Raw genomic sequence first — 23,350 nt, 5'->3', positions numbered from 1 at the left:
ATAAAGAGTGCTCATGTTTAACATTTTGTGATTTTAAAGCGAAGGCAATACCTTGTTTTTCATATTGACATGATCTTTGCAAAATAGGATGCACTTGTTTGTTGTTCTTAGTAATTACATATATCAAATTTATCAGTCTGGCTTTACAGTGTACAATCTATTCTTGAAAAAAGTATATAATCAGGACCAGTATTCTAGGATGACCTCAAAAAGTAAAACATCGAAAACTTCAAGTGCTGGGACCAAAATATTATATTCGAGTTTTCGGTTCTTTCGAGCAATTCAAAGGTGGTAGACAAGAAACTGTATTATCAGAACTTAGGCCGATAATCAACCCACAGACTTCACTGGCATCTTGACCACCAAAATACAAATGCAGATTTTGGGGCAGATTCATAGAACTAATCGACCCTTACGGAGTCATTTGAATGGAGAGGGGACATTCGAATGATTGTTAATTAGGTTAACGAAATTTGACGAAATTCAATTTTCTTTTTCATAGGTAATGTTAACAAAAGTGATGGTTTGGATTTTAAAGCGTTATAATTTTAGTTTGTAGAGTTCTAGCACATTTAAACCTGCTATATTGATTATCAATTTCAATGAAAGCTATCCAGCGTGTAGTCTAAGAGAGTCCCATAGGAATTTTGTGACGAAAGCAAACCACGTGTCTAGATATATTAGGTGGACCCCAAATAACAATAAAACATTTGTTGGAAGTCTGGGACTTTGCTCTAGTATCATCTGTGAATTGCTGATAAAATAAATCCAAGATACCAGTCTGAAGGCCACTTTAGTCAAAGAGATAAACAGCTGTAAATATATAAATCTGACTCTCTTTTTTACACTAAATATGACAGTATGTATTCCAAATGAAACTACAGCAATCAGAGGTGACAACATAACACTGACTATGCCTTTATTACAATAGTTTGTGAGAAACAAATTTTAACTTTCATGAAGAAAAAAATTATCACATTTGAAAGGCTTATCAAAGATGTTAAATATAACAATATGTCAAGCAATTATTCTGAGTATGGCTATCACCCGTCATATAAACTTCGTGCATTGATTGACTTAAATTCTGACCGATCTGCATCTAATTCTTTGTTGAAAGTTGTTTCAGTGTTACAGGAAAACGTATATTTAATGAGGGCTTAATGTTTACGACTGTAATGCTACCACACAAGCAATGTTCACGCCTGCAAGCGCACCGGCAAGTTCAGAGGGACATGTCATCAACTTCTCCATACTCCTGCGCCATGTACTGGATTCGCCTGTTCCACGTTGTTAGGCGTCTCCTCAATGTCGGAACAGTCACATATGTCAGTGTAGCTGATCCCTGCTTTCCAACAGATGCACTTCGCTGTTTAGCATCTGTTTTTGGTGCAACCACACTTCACCAAGTAGAGTATTTATTGTCTCAGATGTTCACTGTCCATGTTATTCTCTTGCCGCAAGAATACAGAGTTCAGAATGCATGATGATGTATTTGCGTAGCTGGTAAAATGTCAGCAATCTGTTGAGCTTCTCGAGCGAGCAAAGAATCGCTCGTTCTGACGAGATTAGAAAGAACATTCTGTGAGCAATTAAATTCGGGGTGATACCTATGAGTCCACCAGCTACTTTCATTGACCGGTTGATATAATTTGATGCATTAGCAGCTCAAGTGGTATACCTGGATTCTAGTGTACAAACCCAGTTGCCATGCAGAAACTCCTCGTAGATGCCACTGTCCGACTCCTTCAGTCATTCCAGCTCTGCAAAGTACAGTGGAATCATCAGTACATAGACAAGCTTGTCATAAGCGAGTAAGTGATTGGGAATCCGCCGAGTGCCATCAACTTTAGTTTACAGTCACCTGATCTGACAGATCTGACGAAGAGTATCATTTCCATAACCATCTGCATACGCTGACACATCCTGACTGGCAGTGGCTGGGAGTCGAGGCGAGTCATCTTTTCCATCACTTTCAAGACTCAATCGCCTTCAACATTTCCAAGTGTGGTTGCTGTATCTCTTCACACATGATCGATCAAGATCTTACGCTGCGTTAGTAAGCCTTCTTATCAGATCTGGATGCTTCTGGAAGAAGACGTCCTGGTATATAATGAACAGGACCTACACTGGAACGAACTATATGTGCCTTGACTCCTCTCTTCACAAGCTCCTCTCCTCAGTGGTATTCTTTACTCTCATGGGTGTAACTCCCAAACACTCAATTAGATACTAACGATAAGGGAGAGTGAATGTTTAGGAGGGACGATAATCACCGAAAGATCGAAGACGAACATCTCAAACTACACAAATAATATAACATTTATTAACACGTAACACTAATGTTACATTTTTGTCACGTGCAGTGACCAGTACCGCTTGTGGAATCTGATGTAATTGCATGTGCATCGTGTTGGAGAGCTTGTGCAGAGCTTGACTATACAGCTTTTCGCATCCACTTTTCTCGATGGCTCCTTAGAGAGAAATACTAGCATTTTCTGTAGCAATTATTCTTTTATGAAGTCCCATTTTCACCGATGAGTTACAGATTCTTGCTGTAAGGGGCTGAATTCGAGTGAATGAAAGTGACAATACCGGATGAATGACTGGAAGACGTTCCTGATCTGGTACTATTGGAAGCCATTCGCATGTTATACCGTTGTTTGGCTCTGCTGCCCACTTGCAATGGACTGTTTCTTGATAGTACCTCCTGTGCTATGTGGCTGATCACTTGATTCAAGATCATGGCAAGAGACATCAAAAAGACTGTTCTCAAAAAGATTGTTCTGGTTTTCTCAGGATGATTCTTATCATCATGGTGAACACGCTGTTTAATAATGTTCAGTGCTTTCTCAAGAGCACCAGGTATTGGTTTCCCCACCAATACCTTACACGTCTCCATTTGGTAGATGATACAGAATGAGTAGTTGGTATCATTTATCACTTTTGTAGCTGGCCTTTGAACATGAGCTGCTGTCTCTATAATGGTAAAAGATATACTTCCTTCAGGACTTCATTTCACATGCTACCTGTCTATAAATTGTACCCTTATACTACGATTCTCTTCAAAACTTTATACGTGATTTGTTTCAAAGCAAAGAAATCCGATAGACCTTCAGAATAAATATGGGCGACTTCAAACTTTACGAACACGATGAACATTCAAAGAAACCTCGCACAATTAAATCAATTAAAATCTTCTCCGTAAAATGTCACGATATTATTGGATTAATTAAATAAACTTATCACTAATGAGTTGCTGCATTTAATTAATTTTATTTTGCTTGGTCTTACTTCTTTGCTAATTTAGATACAGTATCCAGAGCGGTGGAGACTTTGACAACTGTATAGGGTGTGTCATCCGGGTAATTGAGGGAAGTATGAAGAAAGATTATGTCGAATGCACGCGCATTAATCAGCTGACCGGGGTCCTGGAGTTGCTGGACAATGAAGAGCTGATTAGTAACATAATAGAGGTCAAGCAAAGTAGCCTCAACAAAATAATTAAGGTAGGCTTTTTCAACAAAAAGTTTTGATTAATTGAGAACACCATTTTTGAAAACTAAATTGTTCGGTTCCCACCCACTTAATACTTTGATTGTCACCATTTTAAATATTTCATTTACATCTGCACTATATCGTGTCAACAGGTGTCAATAACAGATTATCGATGACATCTATTCTATACGTTTCTCACCGTGTCACATATATTTATAAAACAAGATCAAACTAAACTGAAATTAACAAATAATGTGTTCAGATGGCTAGAGTGATTATTATGTATCCTTTTCATTGGGGTATTCGTATAAATACTTGTGGAACTATGAAACTGTATTTCAAATAACTTCACATCACAGTTTTTTTTTAATGTGTTTCTGCGTGAGTGCTTTCTTGTAATAGGTAGTCTGTCATGGCGATATTTCTTCATTGTCACATGTGTCAATTTAAATGCATAGCAATGCTTTTTAGGTTCCGTCCACACCACCATCAAAATAATTTGTTGCATAGCAGTAGATATTTGCCCAAGCCCATAATATTTAAACGTATAAGAAAGGTATGTTCTTCATATCAGCCTATGTTGAGGTACATCTGGTGTGTTAGATATCTCTTTCGTCTGTTGAGGTATATCTGGTGTCACATATCTCTTTCGTCTGTTGAGGTATATCTGGTGTCAGATATCTCTTTCGTCTGTTGAGGTATGTCTGGTGTCACATATCTCTTTCGTCTGGTGAGGTATATCTGGTGTCACATATCTCTTTTGTCTGTTGAGGTATATCTGGTGTCAGATATCTTTTTCGTCTGTTGAGGTATATCTGGTGTCACATATCTCTTTCGTCTGTTGAGGTATATCTGGTGTCACATATCTCTTTCGTCTGTTGAGGTATATCTGGTGTCAGATATCTCTTTCGTCTGTTGAGGTATATCTGGTGTCAGATATCTCTTTCGTCTGTTGAGGTATATCTGGTGTCAGATATCTCTTTCGTCTGTTGAGGTATATCTGGTGTCACATATCTCTTTCGTCTGTTGATGTATATCTGGTGTCACGTATCTCTTTCGTCTGGTGAGGTATATCTGGTGTCACATATCTCTTTCGTCTGTTGAGGTATATCTGGTGTCAGATATCTCTTTCGTCTGTTGAGGTATATCTGGTGTCACATATCTCTTTCGTCTGTTGAGGTATGTCTGGTGTCACATATCTCTTTCGTCTGTTGAGGTATATCTGGTGTCACATATCTCTTTCGTCTGTTGAGGTATATCTGGTGTCACATATCTCTTTCGTCCGGTTATTTCATGTATGGTTATCGACATTTCCAGTGTTTTGGCATAATACATTTTATTGCGAACTTTGGGGAAACCTACTTCATGTATTTTAATTTTTCATCGCATATTTAAATATATGTTTTTTCCCTCTCTCTATCTCTCTTGTCAGTTTGAAGAACCCATGTGCATTGCCATCCCCTGTTGTCTGAACCGAGTACCATTTGGACGTGAAGCTGTTATCAAGACCTTCAGTTTGGGAACCTGGAAAGAACATTCTGCAAACGATGTCCTCTTTGAGGATATCAAAGTAAGTTTACTAAGATTGATTCTAGAATCCTGAAGAAGATTATAGGACTAATTCTTGTCATTAACCTGAACTAGGACAAGTTATTATTGATAATCACCATAGAAGACTTCTACAGTTCTGGATCAGTTTTACTATTTTGTTTGCGAGGATAGATGGCGGTATATATTATTCGAAACCCTAAGGAATAAGAAATGTAAAAAAATGTTTCCATCTTTACCTCAAGGTTAAGGTCAAGTTTCAAAGTAAAATCTAAGTATTCAATGTAAAATGTATGCATATCACTGTAAGATTCGCACTACTGTACAGGGGTAACTAAATAATTTTTTCGGGAGGAGGGGGTTGTGGGGACGCCAAAATGTAGTGGTCAGCTGTTACGTTTTACAGATATAGGCCAAACCATGTTGAAAGGTGAAATCCTTATAATCCTAGCTTACAAAAAATGATATATATGACAAACTTTAAACACTAAGTTTCAATGTGCGGGCGCCCATGATATTGTACGAATTTCTACTAAGCTGTACATGATTGTTCTTTTAGAACTTACTATTCTATATTTGTTTAAAGAGTGAGAACATCATTGCAGCACTGATAATGTGAGAGGTCAAATAATGCAGTTTTAGCTGGAGTAAATAACAGTCCTTGCAATAATGTATTTATTGGTGGAGTAAATAACAGTCCTTGCAATAATGTATTTATTGCTAAGTGCTGCATATACATAGCGACATAGGGCGCACCGAGTATATTGACTATTTGCCACCCACGCAAGCGTAGTTGCCACCTATTTGCACCCCATTACTCTTTACAATAACAGGGCTTTACAAGTTAAGTCAGGCCCAAGTTACACTATGCTTTTGCTGATAGTCTTCGATTGATTCTCAAACCATGGAGTTACTTCCTACTGCATGTCCTTGAGATCATTCCCGTTAAAATTTTAACTTAATCCTCTTACCTCGGATGACTGTGTTCGAGGTACATGGATTAGGTCTATGATTGTACGAGAATGGGGATTATAAGCTATTTTACAAGGTAATCCATACATTAGCAAGGTAGCTGCAACTTGTGCATGTTGCGCTATGATTTTAGTCTGGTGAGTGTAGTACAGCCGGTGAACTACGTTCAACTACACTTAGGTGCTCTCAAAACCAGCACAAGTGCAACATAGTCCGCGTTGTGTATACTAAGCAATGGTCATGGAAACTGTTAGGAAAATTAAAGTCACATTCTACTTTCAGATAAAAAAAAATCAAACAACTTAAAATGTATGGATTAGATTTTAATTTTTACTGACAGCAAAGACGTAATATCATGCATCCAACCAAAACGGGTGAATTGATAATTGAGTAATATGTTATTTACCTTTTCTTACAGTACTTCGGGTTACTTAGTACAAAATTAGATGTTGTGAATATATGGAGTTGTTTACAACAACATGAAAGCTCATGAAATACAGTTTATATCCTTTAAAGTTTTGCTTGAACTTCAATTTGGATTTATGACCCTGACCTTGATAAAATGGCAAGATTGTTTTTGTTCGTTCATTTCTTATAATCTTACCTTACAAACTATGTCTGCCAAATTTTAATCACCCAGTTCACGCTGAAGTAAAATATGTGAAAGCTGCAACTGGACTGCTCTGTCCAGCAGACACATTGCATTGATTTTTTGAAGAAATGACTGCGAAAATTTATTTGCCCTTTAATATTCCACTGACATTTTATAACTATCTTTACCTAAACACGACAGTGTGAAAATCTCTAAATTTCATGAAGCAAGGATTTCTTTTTCAGACATAGAAGTATTTACGAATAACTAATTGGATGCATAAATCATAAATCGTTTCAATTTATGCGTGTGGAGCTACTGTACTGGAGAATGGGGGTTGGGGTGGGGAAAATTAGTTTGGCTTAGGCTGTCTGATTCTATTGTGAATTTTTCATTACTTTTCATTAGGATCAATGAAATGCAACTGCATATATATATATATATATATATATATATATATATATATATATATATATATATATATATATATATATATATATATATATATATATATATATATATATATATATATATTGAGTATCAGGATGTTATTAGTATCAGGATGATTTTCATAGACAGTGAAATAGGTTAATTACATTGTAATAAGTACTTCTGCCAGAAGTATACGCCTTCTTGAATGGATTTCCTTTATGTAATACCTGCTTATTATTATCAAGTGGGGAATACACATTTTGTTTTATGTTCTACGGTGGCACTTTTCAAACCTACAATATTTATAGACCTGTGGCAGATATGCCCTATATCTTACATTAAATGTCCAATTAAATTATGTTTTTATGTCTCACAACTTTAGCATATTTGCATTTCTCAGAATACACTGTTATAGGTACAAGATAGGACGCACCTTTTTTAAACAGATTATGGAGTAAATCCAGCAAATATTATAGACAGTGCTTTTCCTCTAATCATCACAATTATGTCATGGTTTTAACCCTTTAACATTCAGACAAATAATCATTTTGTTTACAGGAAACAAAATTGTTTGAGACTCGAACCAAGTCATTCGGCATGTTCGCTGTAGTTCTGAGGAACAAGAGAGACACGTTAACATTCAACAGGAACGGAAACAAAGTGTCGGCATCCTCTGATTCCAGGATCTCCTTCACGTGTAAACCAGGGACTTTCAAAGTCAATACCAGTTTTCATCTTGAGGTAGCCCGCTCTATACCTTCGCAGAGTATTATTATTTATGACAAACATATTGTTTCTTCCAGTTATCAGATATGATTTTAATTCCTATGAAAGTATTTTAAATGAAACGATATTGTAACCGTTATGGGAATCAGTTCGATTAAGTTTGGACCAAATATATCGTTTCTTAATATAGAGAAAAGCGTATTAGCTAAGAAATTTTTGTGTGGCTAAAGATCCTTAAAACGTATTATCTTGCCCCACCAGCCCAACCTTATATAGCGGTCATTTGCAAACTATAACAAAATGATACAATCTTTAAATCATGGGATTTTGCGAAGAATGCCATCTTAAAAATTTTATAATTGGATTTTATTTTGCTATAAATGCTTGTGTTTCGCATCAAGACTGCAAGATTCGCGAAAATTAAATTACTGTCAAAGTTAGTAAGTTTAACAGATATAATTTTTAAACTTGTACACATCCAAATGATTATAAACATTGGACGTTTTAAACAAAGGACTACAACAAATCTTGTTAGTTTCTGCGTCCACCTTTGAATTTCAAAGTGGAAAATTCTAGATCGTAGGTACATATCTTTACTTCAAAGAGAAATTCCTTACATGTTCGTCACGTAGTTACAGGTAATTAAGTATAACTAAACCATTAAACTTCAACAAAATCGATTTCTGCAGGCAGTTGTGTATTTACTATTTCTGTTTGAATAAGATAACCGTTTAAACTAGCTATCAGCTATCAGCTCGTTGACTCGGATTCAAACTTTAAAACATGGAAATATGGCAATGTGTAAATCTCACTAACCATCTACATTCGTGAAGAAAGTAAAATGTAAACGTGTTATTGGATTCATTTGTCTATAAAGCGTAAAAATTTATCAATACGTTATTTGGTTCATTTTAATTTAATTTCCCCCCTCTATATTCTGGATTGTTCCCATGTACTTGCGCTGAACTGTTTGTTTTGTTTCGTCTTGTCCAACAGCTATAAACTAGTTAGGGTTCCGATCTGATAGAAGGGTCGTGAATTGTAATGCGCCCGTTTGTTTGCGCAGGAGGATATAGTTGTCAGAAGTAATTTGGCTGGTTCACTTTTATTTGAAAATAGAGTCCATTTCATCCAAGAGCAATTAGTTTCAGAAAATATGGTATAACCGAAGGTGATTTGGGAAGATATTTTTGTGTCGCTTATATTGAACAAAAACTGGATAATCTTGCGTAACACACATTAATTTACTGCTAATGAATAAACCCTAACAAATACATAAACATGTCAAGATATTATTCGTAATGAAATCTTTTATGCTACCATATATATATATATATATATATATATATATATATATATATATATATATATATATATATATATATATATATATATATATATATATGTTGTCTGTGTATTTGGGTGAGTAGGTGGGTGGATAATATGCGCCAAACATTTTAAGTTACAATTATTTTTTTTCTTCTTCCCATTAGTATCTATCAGTTGACATGACATCCATTAGTGATCTGAAACACCGGAGACCGAAGGAGTGCGAGTGTGTTCTGTCCTGCAGTCCTATTGTCCGTTTCTCCATTACCAACAAAGCCTGCAAGAAACCTATACAGGTTACTTTGCCTCTCCCCCCTGTGGCCGCGCGACCCAAAAGACCCAGCACGACCGGCACCCCGCGGGGAGGTGATCCGAAAGATATAGAGAAGCTCCCCGTTTCTGAACGACCCCTGACAAGTTTTGCGCCGACAAAAGAAGGTCACCACTTTTTCTTGTTTTTAAGTGATTGCCAGTATAAGTAATTAATAATTATGCAAATGTACACACTGGGAGTTAAAATGGACAGTATCTTGTGCCTAGTGTAATTTTATTATACCCAGTCGTCGATTATATTATACGCAATTGTAAATCAGTATTTAAATGTAAGATGGCGGCAATTTCATCAACAAGTAATAATTGTGCCCCCAACTTTAAAGTCCCACCTTTTGAATTTCAACCTGGTCTTACGAACTTTATACTTTTCCGGTATACACAATTGAGAAACTGTATTTCCCATCGTTACGGCAGAAATATCTTTGACATAAGTTTTGGTGTCGCAGGAAAAGAGTGCCCTTTCTTTATTTAAAAAAATGCAGATTGATTACATGTCATGAAAATACAGTAAATATACACCGTGCTCGGCGTTCGTTAATTTATAATATTACTTCGAGTACATATATTCGATATAAAGATGTAATTGAACAGGTAACAGAGACACGAATCATACAGTATTTATCGTAATTAATTTGTTTTAGATGTGTAATTTGAAGATATCTTGTACACATGTAGCTGATTTCTGTCTTTATTTAGACGAGCCGGAGGAGTGTTTCTATTTACTCCAACATGATGCTTCCAATGGTTGGACCAAAGCAAAAACACAGGATGTGACATACATAAAAAATAAAGACATCGTCATGTTCGAGATGGAGGAACCATTTGAAAGGTAGCTGTATTGTATGAACATTTAGGAGAATTATCTGGCAAATCCTCTGTTTTGTCGACAGAAGAAATTTTATATTGTTCTTTTTAATGACAATTTACTTTATTGTCATTTCTTTATTGTAATTTTCTTACACAGCTTTTGAACTGTAATTTCTTTTGTGTAATTTTTTAATTTTGTACAGTGAAACTCGGTTTACCGCAATCTCCTCAGGACCTAACTCTTCTCTTATCCCGACTGTTTGCTTCTTTAATATAATGTTTTCCCTTGTAATTCGAAACTCCTTAACCCCGAATACCGAAACAAATTTCTATCCTCAAATTTTTAATTTTTATTAAAAAAATCCCCTCAAACTTCCGGTGGCCTATTGGTTAGAGTGTCCGCCTCGGATGCGGGAGGTCGTGGGTTCGATCCACGGCCGAGTCATACCAAAGACTTATAAAAATGGTACTAACAGCTTCCTCGCTTGGCGCTCAGCATTAAGAAGTTAGTATTTAGACTGGTCGGCCTGGTGTCAGGATAATGTGACTGGGTCGGACATCATGCTACATGTCTGCGGCAATGATGCCCCAGTGCTAGACATCATTATAAACTGGCACACTGCAGACATCGTAGCGATATGACTGAAAAATTGTTGAAACTACGTTAAAAAATCCAAATCACACACACACACCCACCCACCCACCCACCCACGCGCTTGCTTGCTTAGAAACTTAACCCAAACTTGGAAATATATTTTAGCTGCTAAATTCCATATACTCGCTGTAACAGATTAATTACGGTTAGCAAGTACTTTAGTGGGCTAATTATATGACATAAAGACCCGCACATTTTCCCAAGTGCACGTGAGGTCCAAATGTTATTTGACACGCGCGCAGACACAGATTAGGGTTGACAATGGGCTAATCTGAAGTCTTTGTACCATATAAAAGAGCCAGATTTTAAGGCGAATTAATAACTAAATCCTTGTGGGTAACTCATTTTAAGAATCATTATTCTTATCTGCTTATTATCTATTTGTGATTGATGTTAGTCGTTTGCATACATGATTAATAGAAGGGGCCCCGAGTGGCTGAGTGGTCTAAAGCGCTCTCCGTTACGGATCAATGCCATCTCACTTCTGTCTGCGTGTGTTCGAGTCTCGGATTCGGCTAATGTGGGTATGTGAGAAAGCTTGCCAGCATCTTATCGTGGGTCGGTGGTTCTTTCTGGGGTTTTCCCGGGTTCTTCCTCCACCATTAATACTGGTCGCCATGTATAACCTATCGTGTGCTGAAAAATGGCGTTAAACCCCAACAACAGCAAAAAATTTGAGTAGTTTCATTGTTTAATTTTGATTGCAATTTTATTTATTGTAATTTGTTTACTCTCATTTTTTTATATAAAATTTTCATTGTAATTTTCTTATGCTGAGCTCTTTTATTAACATTAACTAAAAGGATTATCGACCACACCACAGCGGCAATTAACTCCATCGTTATTTTTATCTTCGTCGCGAGATGATGAAGATGACGACGATGGTTATTATTATTCTCGTCATCGTCATCTAATACATGAGCAGTCAAATCGTCATCAGCATTATCGTTAGACCTAGAAACAGCAACAGCATCGTTCACAGGATCCATATCTTCCCACCTGTAATTTTTCATTTTCCGGTGAGCTATGCGCCTGTAATCTGTGCGGTAGTACACCGTGCGCCTAATTTGCCTTATTTTAGCTAAGTTTGTGCGATTTCTTTGTTGCTTTTTTTCCTACAGATTGTTATTAACACCGGAAAAAATGTTGCACATATCTACCGGTAATATTACATCCAAGATGCGCAGGTTCCGATAAAGTGAATATTAGCGTTGATTAAATCTAAAGTAAACTGTTATTCGATCCATCTTAAGTCTTAACACTCGCCATGGGCAACGCCATGTAGTTAAAAAAAAAATCCTGCTCTGATGACTTATTTGCAATCTAAAATGGAAGGGGCAGTATCTATATGCTTGTTTTGAACCCGGCTATTTGTTTTACCTCAAGATAAAAATTTAAAACAATATAATTTTTTCTACAAATCAGAGCTAGAATATTTTCTCAAGCTATGGGGGGGGGGGGGGGCTAAATTTCTTCCAAAGAATTAAGTACACCCCCCCCCCCCAGCCCAATGGAAACTAAACTACATGGTCGGTCCTTAAGCATGTCTGCAATCAATATGCGATCGATACAATGGGGCAAATTATAGCATAGGTATTAAAATACTTACTATAATAATTATTAATTATTAATTAATAATTATTATAGTAAGTATAATTAATTATTCCTTTTCGCAGAAGATCACTCGCAATTAATGGTTTCAGGTTTCAGTATGACTTTCGTGAACAACATAGCCATTTTTAATTATCTACAGCATGGCTTACTGAAATTGTAGCAACTGATTTATACCGCGTCATATATGCGTCTGGTTTCTTAACAAGCCTTTTGATGAAGTAACATGAATTTTATAACTAGCTAGAAATGTGGCAAATGATTTTAATCACCGACACACCTAATTTAGGTGTATTTTCTTTATTTCTTCCTCATTAATTTATTGTTTGTCAAGATTTGCTTTTCACGTCTTTACACACACACACACACACACACACACACACACACATATATATATATATATATATATATATATATATATATATATATATATATATATATATATATATATATATAGAGAGAGAGAGAGAGAGAGAGAGAGAGAGAGAGAGAGAGAGAGAGAGATGCGTTCTTTGTGTATTTTTAAAAAAGGATGCCAGTGGTACAAGTCTGTTAAGTATATTTCTTACACGATACTAAGTGAGAAGGACCATACCGTCATTCTTGGCCAAGTGGCATACACCAACTGCAATCTATGTCGTTTTGTTTAAAAACATATAACAAGATTAAAAAACTACAATTTAAATTGTTTTATAATTGTCTCAGCTCATCCTGTTTTCTTCTAAATTTTGCTTTGCCTATTCGCTGCTTGGCTGCGGAATGATACAATTTGCTGCAGTTTCATTGTTTATACTGTCTTTGTTTAAATCAACTTTCACTTTGAAATCTCAAGCGTATTTTTTTTTATTCAACCGATGTAAAAAAAAAGAAGTTCTTCAAAAGGAGTAAATTACAAATTTACAGCAAGATCAGTATTAATTGAAGAAATGTATTTTGTAGCGGACGCATTCGGTACGAATGTAAAGCGTTTTTTTCTTCATCCGTCAATCCGTCGGTACATAGATTGCCATAGTCAATCTTAGTCATAATTGGAACTGTAAAGCTATTTCTCCCTGTCTCTGTCTCTACCTCCCATCTCTGTCTCTCTATCTTTTTCTGTCTCTGTCTCAGTTTCACTTTCATTCTGTGTATACAGGGCTAGAATTTAACACGAATTTCTTTGTAGCCAGGAGGACTAGTATATTGAGAAATTTATTAGTCCTGCCAGATCTTTACTAGTCCTGTTCACAAAACAATGTCACACAACTTTCATGTATGTTTACCGATTCAATTTTAAAGTTCGAACAACCCGCAACAAAACTGGATGTCTTCTCTGTGTTTGTTTTTGTGAATTGCGTACACCAGTTACACCACATAACATTCCTTTCATCGTCACAATTCAGCCATTCCCCGTCTTTTGTCCATTTCTTCTGAAATTTTCCATTACGCTTTTCCTATCATAAGAATTATTCCTCATCATTCTCTTCAACTTTTGCTTTTTTTTCCCCGGTGGCTGAACACCTTCTATCAAATGCCACATTTTGCCTGTCTTAGAAGGAGGGAATTGCGCCTTGTTTTCAAATACGAAATGTTATAGTATAGTTGACGTGAATTATTTAAAGCAAAAAAGGGAATGGCACAGTGTCCTTTATATAAAAAAGTCAGAGCAAGAAACACGTTTCACAACACGTGTCTTTGCCCCCTTCCACAATTAAATGGCCCCTCCCTAACAAAGACTTAACGTCAGCGCATGTTCTGCATGATCAAAGCAGTGGCCATTGTAAACACTGTAATAAAATATTAGCATCAGAACATACTGTTAGTTTCAGCTTGGAAAAGGTGTGTTCCCATCAAACGAAGCTATCTGACACTCGGCGCGTTGTATTTAACAGCTCCAATTATGGTATCAAGTCGTAAGTTTGGTAATTGTTCCTAATTAATCGAACCTCAATGTATTGTTGAAATTAATAATAAGGCAGAAAATTTTCAAATCTTAGATGCCCATGCTCAGATATTTTAATTCCCAACAAATGTACGGCATTCTGCTTGGATATTTCCACGTGTATTCAATTATTTGTTCATTCTTCTAAAGGAAAAATATAAAAAAATATTCTTATCATAGAAAAATAGTTTTATCGATAGGACGTGTCAATAACGTAATTGTAATAAGTTGATCTGATTCTTATAATTATTTCGATGGAAATATAAAATATGTAGTTTTCTGTTTGTGACTGTTGGAGCGTTTGGGTAGCGGGCAAAAAAAAAAAAAAAACTAAAACAAAAAAAAAAAAACGTGCGAACGAATTATTTGAATACTTTTTGCCGTGTTCTTTTGCGTGGTATACCGCTTTTTAGTTTGTTACTGTGGTCGAGTGAAGAAAGTATGATACCACGTCATTTTTTTCATTTAATTTGTTGTCAGATTAAATAGGATCAATTAGCAAACTTCCTTTGTTAATGACGGGACCATAATTTGCGCTGTTAAGTGAAATGCACAAAATCGAATCGATTCTTGTTATAGAAACGCACCTTTCCGAGGCAGAAATTGACTTTATCTTCTCATGCTAATATTTTATGACTATTTACAATGGCCACTGCTTTGATTCTACAGAACATCTGCTGAAGTCAAGTCTTTATTAGGGAATGGCGTAAATAAACGCTGACTATTGATAACCGAAACTTACTAGCCCATCGGAATATTAACATTTTGAAAGTTACTAGTCCGACATGAAATTTGCTAGCCTCGGGATAGCGAACTACCGCTAATTTCGAGCCCTGATATATATATATATATATATATATATATATATATATATATATATATATATATATATATATATATATATATATATATATATATATATATTACCTGATGTGTTTTCATGTGTACAAGGTTCCTTGTTCTTCGACTGAAGCAAGGTGCACGTGAAACGACATCCGAGAAGATTGCAGGTTTCTTAGAAACGTCACTTCTTCAGCGAAACGTGCAAGTCTTCCTCCGTCAACGTCATGACGATCCAAATACCGTAGTAGTATCATGCGCAACGTCCAGCCGAGTGGAGGCCGCACTTCAGTCATTTGCTAAAGACGGGTTCGTCGAGGGACCACCCCTTTCAAAGGATCTGATTCTCAAAGAAGGTCAAATTCTGGAGATCGGATTTAGAGGAAATATCCACTGTTCTTCCGACAACAAAGAGCTGAAATTTGTTTTTAATAGTCATATGATCTCAAAATGTGCGTTTGAAGTGCAGGAAAATGACAAGTTTGCACAGAAGAGTTTCGACAGTTATCGGGGATTCGCTAAGATAACAACAAAATCGTTGATTCCAAGACCGTCGCAGACTCAACCTAAACCAGGTGACAAGGTGGAAATGGTTGAAGCGGAGGTTTTGCTGGCTGAACTCTTGATCAGCATACCTAAGGTAGGGTAATGGTTCCATACCTCAAAGCTAACACACACACACACACACACACACACACACACACACACACACAGAAATAAAAAAAGAAATAAAGAAGATACACCCAAATTAGGTGTGTCATTGAATAAAGTCATTGACCGACCTCCATCATTTGACCTTCTTCGAGAATTAGACTTGCATCTATATGTATACATACACACACATATATATTATTTATTGTTTGTCAAGATTTGCTTTTCACGTCTTTATATATATATATATATATATATATATATATATATATATATATATATATATATATATATATATATATATATATATATATATATATATATATATATATATATTGCTTGCAGTTGATAGCTAGGCTCAATTTGTAATAAAGAACTGTATTGTTTTTATTTTCCTTCCTTTTTTCCACAGCCTGAACCAGAGCCCCCAAAACCGCTTCCTACCGCTCCAGTGAAGCTCACTGCTATAGGTATGATAAGCTAGCTGGCTCTGTTTTTACTGAGTAATTATGTGTATCTTTGGCGTCATGTAAAATATATCGTTTTGCACATAATCAAATTGCATACTCATTTACAGGATGAGATTTTTGAAAGTTTATGTATGTAGGTTCTGTAATCATTTAAAAGCTAATGTAAGGATGCCAGATTAAAAAACAAAATAACCCCGCCCCCCCCCCCCCCCGCAAAAAATAAAACAGCCAAACCAACTACAAAACAGCAACAAAAACTGTTGTTTTTTATGGGAGGTAACTCTGCTAAAGTTACCTTTGGTTAGGTCCCGCTTTACAAATCGGGCTTTGCATAAGGTTTGATGTAATTTCCTCGATTTTCATTTGGATGAGACTTTTAAAAGCCCATTTATAGGTGCTAGAATAAAAATTGAAAAAAATAATAATAAAGAAAATAAAGTAAATAAACAAAAACCTACAAAACAGTAACAAAAGCTGATAATAATGGGAGGTAACTATGCGTATTTTACGTTTGGTTAGTTCCCACTTTACAAATTCGTGTTTTGCGTAAGGTTTTATTTTTTTATTTTTTATTTTTTTTAAAGTAACGTAAATTCCTCGATTTTCCTCGCTGGTTATCCTGGATTTTTTTTAAAATACAAACGAACTTGCATATCTTATAGACTGTTAAAATAATTTTTAACTCTCTTAATTGTTTATGATTGGCTGGTGTAATTTGGGTTTGGAGTGTATACAGATTGGTCTTACGTAGATGTACATGTCTCAAAGGACTGTTATGCTTCGCTGCGCCATTTTTACTTCATTTTCTTCAAAGGTAAATTAGAAGAAATAAGAAAGAGCCGATAACTTTGTTTACTTTTTATATATTCTATAATACAATTATTGCACTTTTTGTCTACTCTAACAAAATCCATCTTCCTATTTCCGTAACTGCTAAGGTTAGGTTACTGTACTTTAGACTAGTAAAGGCTCAGTTTTCGCGCACAAGTCATTTTGATCAGCAGCCTACTTAAGATGGTGCATAGTTTATATACTTACTTCAAATAAATAAATTTCAGTCACACTGCATGAAAGTAACATAGATATATGCCAGATTTATTTCAGCTGTGTACAGAAAATGAAGTTATCAGTAGGCTCAGTATCTTATTCATGGTCGACCAATGAGATAGCGATATTACATTCAGTGCAGTGCACTTGCATATTAAGCAGGCGCGATCATGGCTGTGACCAAGGGTAACATTGGAATATGGGCTATCATTCCTTAAAGGTGAGGAAGTGAGGATATTGTTATGTAAGCCTAAAAGGATGAATTTCTGAGCTAAACAACAGTCTAAAGTTATTACACTACGCAAAGTATAGTCTGGAATAGCTGTGATCATTCTTAACTAGATCGCAGGAGAAGTGGAAGAAGCGTCCCCCCTTGAAATATTATATATAGTATATTTTTGCCTTACAGTAATATGATTCTTTGGTCTTAAACAAATAAAACAAAAGGAGCAACAAGCGTAGTAAAATTCAATAAATGATTTATATCCCAAAAATATGAAGTGAAAATGTAAATAAATGATCAACGTATGGTGTTGCGAATTAAACCCCAAATAATCATAAAATTACAGACACAAATCCTAATTATTAAACTTTAGTGGAAATCCAATCGAACGCTGGGAGTATTGATGTGCCTGTGATGGCCCGTGGACTGATTCTGTACCAACAGTCTTTTGGTGGATCACAATAAAACAATCCAAACATTCTCTATAAATTCAAATCTCTTTTTCCAAGAATGTTATTTAGGAAGAGCAATTCGTATTTCCAGTGAATAAATATTTTGAATAATAAAATTCCAGTCCAATGAATTACTGGACACAACAATAATATAACTGATTTTGCTAAGATCTTAATGTACAAATGAATAATTTCTAGACAAACAAGAGTATACAGTCCTTAAGTCTACCGCAGTTCAAAATGATAATTTTCTAAAAGAAACTATTACCTAATGGAATATAACCTTCTAGAAGCTTAGTAATGTTTACAAAATAAAATCTTAGTTATAATTAGAAGGTCTATTACTAAAATTGTAACATAAAATGTGTTATATATCAAGTAGGCCATGTATAGTTATAGGGGGATTCCAATAACGTAGACTTAGACCCAAATAAATATATTTACTTCTGTTAAAAATGATCCAAATATCAAACCATACACTTAGAGAATATTTTAGCTATGTATTAGTTGTTTACAGAATTAAAAATAAATCAATGATTCAGGATAAAGTAGAAAATGAACTTGATTTTTGACAAGGTTAAGTCAATAATACAATGTTACATTATCAACAGCATATATTGAAAAACATTTTTTTTAAATAAAAAAAAACTAACTATACAACAATGTAAATTAAATTTCCATAACAATATGTAAATTTTAAGCAACAATACTAGCCATGTGGTCACTGGGCACGGAAAACAATTCGCTACGCACCTGTATCATCCATCCTCTTTTAGTATGCATACTATTATTTAACCAATCTCTGCCAGCGCGAGTAAGCTTTTTTGCTAGCGTGACCTTGCATAATTCTCTTTGCTGTGTGAGTGGGCCAATACAAGTTTTTATTACAAGTAAAACCACTTGGCGAGCTATAAAACCAACATGTTCATTGATCGTTATATTATGTTGTTCGTGATATGCTATGGTTTATGCATGCTCATGAAAAATTGGAAATCTTAGTACAGGCAACCTCAGGTGACCAAGAAGCAAAGCCTTGGGGTGGTGGGCCTGAGAAATATTAAATAAATAAAGTTGTGTTCTTTTATATTCTGGTAAGTTGAAATTCGTAAACAGTCAATATTACTGTCAAACAGAACATTGTACTACCCCTAATTATATACATTAGTTTATTGGCAACATGTGCCGTTTCCAAGGCGATTGATTAGTACACCTGAAGCCACATAGTTTACCTGATTACTTTCCGAAACGGACTCGCGAGCTCTGTTTATTTACGTACATATTTCACATGTATTGATGTATAGTAAATGACTGATTTGATGAAAGCCATATTGCAGGTAAACTGAATCCATGAAGAATCTTTTTTTGCAGTAGTTCCCAAATTGTTATATAAGCGACGAAATTCCAGGTAAATCTGACCCATGGTATTAAAAATCTTAGTTGTCTTTTTAACATTTAATGTTCCATCGTAACCGAAATCCATGTTAGACATATTCTTACTGTGAAACGATTTTTAATAGCTTCCATTGAAATATAATGCATAATACTCAGTTGTATTGAGTGTAATATGGTCCATGATATTTTTCATTCCAGAGCGTTATATAAATTTATAAGCTATTCTCATTTCACTTGATTAGGGAATACAAACTTCTAAATCGTAGGAAATATAAACGTCAAAAGGTAACATGCTGAACGTTGACGCCGATGACTGACGTCTAGCCTATTTTATAGGACTAGGTGTAACACTGAAGAGAAAGAACACACGTGAATGTTACCTTAGTGGTATTTACCTACATTGGCTGTCTAGTGAAAGTCACAGAGAAATTATGAAATTCCATACGAACAAAGAAGACGACAAAGGAAAATAAAAAACATAGTTATAGTCATCATTTACGTTTCTGGTTTTAAATCATTAGAGTCTATAATTATGTTAATAAAATTATATACGTGTCTCTCTATTTTAAGGTCCCATTACTAGTACCGTTCTCCTCCATGTTGCGCAAGAGTTAGGGGATGAGTGGAAAAAACTGGCACAGTTTCTAAGTTTGCGGCCGGTGCGGATACAGGCCATCTTAAGACAAAATGTCCACAACGACAACGTACAGACTCGGTACGATATGTTGATGGCCTGGGCTAAGAGACAACCACGATCAACAGACAAGGTAATCAGTAATAAGTAATTTTTACTTCACCAAGCTAAATGACTGTCAATAGCGACTTTATATATATATATAAATTTATATATATATATATATATATATATATATATATATATATATATATATATATATATATATATATATATATATATATATATATATATATATATATATATATATATATATATAAAATTAACCAGATCGGTTTGTACTAACTATTCAGGATAGGGAAACGAATTCAAAATTCCATGTTTGCCTTTCTTACAGTCTATTCTGCTGTGCCAGGCCCTAGCCGCGGCAGGACGTAACGACTTGGCTGAAGAAATCAGAGATAAAAGTGAGGACTTTCGTCAGCAGCAGATCGTCATTTCAAGATGTAAGTTCTCACTCTCGACGGCATAACACATCCCCATTACCAGGCTTGACCCCCCCCCCCCCCCCGATACTCTATCTTGGGTCATATTCAAAATTGTATTGACATAGGCGGTTGTGCCCTGTTACATTTCCGTAGCCTTTAGTCGTGAATAAAATATCGACTTTATTTGTATCGTGAAAGCGACATAACTGAAATCAGGTATTTACATTTGAACGGTGTGTACCTAATAAGTCAGACAATTGTACAAAATATTTATATTGTTTTATTGTTACATCAAAGATGAGTAATGGGCTTTACACCGAGCCTTCTGTCTGCGTAAACATTCTTTTCCTTAATTATACTTATTATGTTTCCTACACATTTTTTCCAGCCACCCACCTCCGGCAAGCATTTATCAAGGTTGCCAAGACGCTTGCTGTGGTAAACGAGTGGAAGGAGCTCGCGCTATCTCTTGGACTATCTGCAGACGACATACGGGTGGTAAACGAGAAGGCAGCCTCGGGCCAGGAGAAATGCTATATTACCTTGGAGATGTGGAAGGACAAACGGGGAGAAAACGCATCCATTACAGAACTTGCCAGTGTACTGAAAAAATCTAGATTTGATGTTTTATCAAGTAAGAGCTTGACTTTCGTGTCTTATTCTTCCAAATCAAGCATTTCATTTTCCACTTTTCACACAGTCATTCATGAAAAGAAAAGAATATTTTAGCAACCCAATATATAATAGACTCTTCATCCGCTTAGAAAACATTTATATCATATAACAATTAATCTGATACAATTTGCACAGCTTGTGACATGTAAAGCCATGAGATTGGACTTTTTATATATGCTACTACACGTCCTACGATTACAAATGATTCATGGAATTGGTGTTAAATATCCTGGTCATCTTGAATAATATATTAAAAAAATATATCCATCCTCCTCTTGTGTTGAAATAAATAAATAAATAAATAAAATCAATCAATCAACCAATCAGTCAATCAATCAATCGTATTAGTAGACGAGAATAGATGATTTTTCAGGATTCGCTAACTATTCGAGAAATAATATAGTGTAATCAACGATAACGGTCGCCTGTATTTAAACAAACACCTCTCATATCTATCCAGGGTATGATGTTTCATTCTCTTCATTTGATCCACGTATTTTACTTTTCACCAACTGTTGTCTTCCTAATCCCGTCACAATTTTTAGATTTCATCTCTGACTGCTTGAGGTTTACTGTAGTGCTGAGAAAGTACCAGGAAAAAGATTAGTTTCAAAAGGTCTAATACCCGTTTTTATTCTTTTTCAGGAGAAATAGAAGCTTTAATATCATAAAGATATATCAGGAGTCTTTGAGCAGGGATGACCATATACCTGTCATAACCTCTGCAATCTTCCTTCTTTACGCGGCAAAGTGAATAGTGGTGACGAGATTTTGGAATCAAAGCATGTATTACTTCACTAGTTATCACGTCGTGCATTAGCAACATTTTACGGATCGAGTCCTTTAATTTTGTCTCTTCTTTAAAAACATCGAAAGAATTAGAATTTTGGGAATTACAAATGAAGATCATCTAAAGAGGAACTCTAAACAAACCTGGGCTATTGTTTGGAACTGGATACTGGTGATTTCGGGACACATTATGAAATGAATTCTGCCTCCTTGCATTTTCACAAATTCGAACTGTTGACAGTAAGCAACACAAACACGTAATGATGCGATGTTAAGAAGTAGTTAGTTTTTGTTCCCAATAATGCTCTTTCAATTGCCTTTAGTCAGTACGCAGCTTACGAGGTAGAAAATGTACTTTTTGTTTTGTTCTTTTAGTTTTACCTACAGATGGGCGCGAAACACACATGCAAGGTATGAAACAATATCCAAGAATATGATGTCTAGAGGTATTCTACACTTCCTTAGTCTCCATCTGATCTGACTGTTAAATGGGACTTCATAAATGAGTGATTCAGACATGCCATTCCAAACAGCATGAAGAAGTTACATAAACTTTAAATCCCTTTGTTTCCTGTCGTGTTGTACAGAGATGTATTTGCTAACAATGTGGCCATTACAATAAGAAACCGTGGTGGCTCAATTGGTAGATCGTCGCGTTCGTAATCCAGTGGTTGCATGTTCGATATCCACCCAATATCAGCCAGGGTCAGTCACTTTGGCGTGTTAATGGGAAGGGCACTTAGCTCCCATTTCCTTAGCATGATATTGCCAATAATTGTTTGAAAGTGACATTATAAACCAACAAAACAAAAGAAAACCTAAGTCGCAATCGCTTATTGATAAGTTGAAGGTGACAAATTAGTATACAAGAAACATTTTTTAATCTCTAAATACAGCAAAGTAATATGGCCTAATTAGTTAAGTTTGCAACTGTAGTGCATATGTAATTGCAGTGACTGTGATTTTCTTGTAAAGAAATAAAGCCTAGTGTTTTACTCAGTGTTAATCGTTTCATACTATGCTTGGCCAACGCCTCTTTTCCAACACGACGCGGATAACTTAGATTTGTCATATTCGTTATCTTTTCTTAGAGACCATATCAAAAGTTTAGTTATCTCTAATTTTCTTTGCAACTAGAGATCAACCTCCTAAATATATTTTACATCTTTAGAATCGGTAAATGTACGTTATAATTGTAACTCACGTTCAAACAACGGATCAGTGTTAATTGAATTTAATTTATTTACTTTGAGGAATAATAAATCTAC

The 23,350-nt window shown here is 35.4% G+C and overlaps 1 protein-coding gene across 1 annotated transcript in view; it reads left to right on the top strand.

Annotated features, from left to right (window-relative positions):
• LOC149772454 (uncharacterized) overlaps window positions 1–23,077 on the top strand; it is a 36,573-nt gene extending 13,496 nt beyond the window's left edge. Inside the window, exons 3-13 of the mRNA XM_089947792.1 lie at window positions 3,308–3,506; window positions 4,928–5,065; window positions 7,598–7,780; window positions 9,259–9,532; window positions 10,124–10,256; window positions 15,373–15,901; window positions 16,325–16,382; window positions 20,067–20,263; window positions 20,528–20,636; window positions 21,007–21,252; window positions 21,939–23,077. Of these exons, the coding sequence (XP_089803918.1) occupies window positions 3,308–3,506; window positions 4,928–5,065; window positions 7,598–7,780; window positions 9,259–9,532; window positions 10,124–10,256; window positions 15,373–15,901; window positions 16,325–16,382; window positions 20,067–20,263; window positions 20,528–20,636; window positions 21,007–21,252; window positions 21,939–21,964 (2,092 nt within the window). The 3' untranslated portion in view covers window positions 21,965–23,077. The remainder of the gene's footprint in view (window positions 1–3,307; window positions 3,507–4,927; window positions 5,066–7,597; window positions 7,781–9,258; window positions 9,533–10,123; window positions 10,257–15,372; window positions 15,902–16,324; window positions 16,383–20,066; window positions 20,264–20,527; window positions 20,637–21,006; window positions 21,253–21,938) is intronic.
• Window positions 23,078–23,350: the final 273 nt, after the last annotated feature.

Source organism: Sinohyriopsis cumingii, unplaced genomic scaffold (assembly GCF_028554795.1).
Source record: "Sinohyriopsis cumingii isolate HCF-2022 unplaced genomic scaffold, ASM2855479v2 utg001473l, whole genome shotgun sequence".
Taxonomy (NCBI): domain Eukaryota; kingdom Metazoa; phylum Mollusca; class Bivalvia; order Unionida; family Unionidae; genus Sinohyriopsis; species Sinohyriopsis cumingii.
The sequence above is the reverse complement of the archived record's forward strand: the minus strand, read 5'-3'. Positions and strand labels throughout refer to the sequence as shown.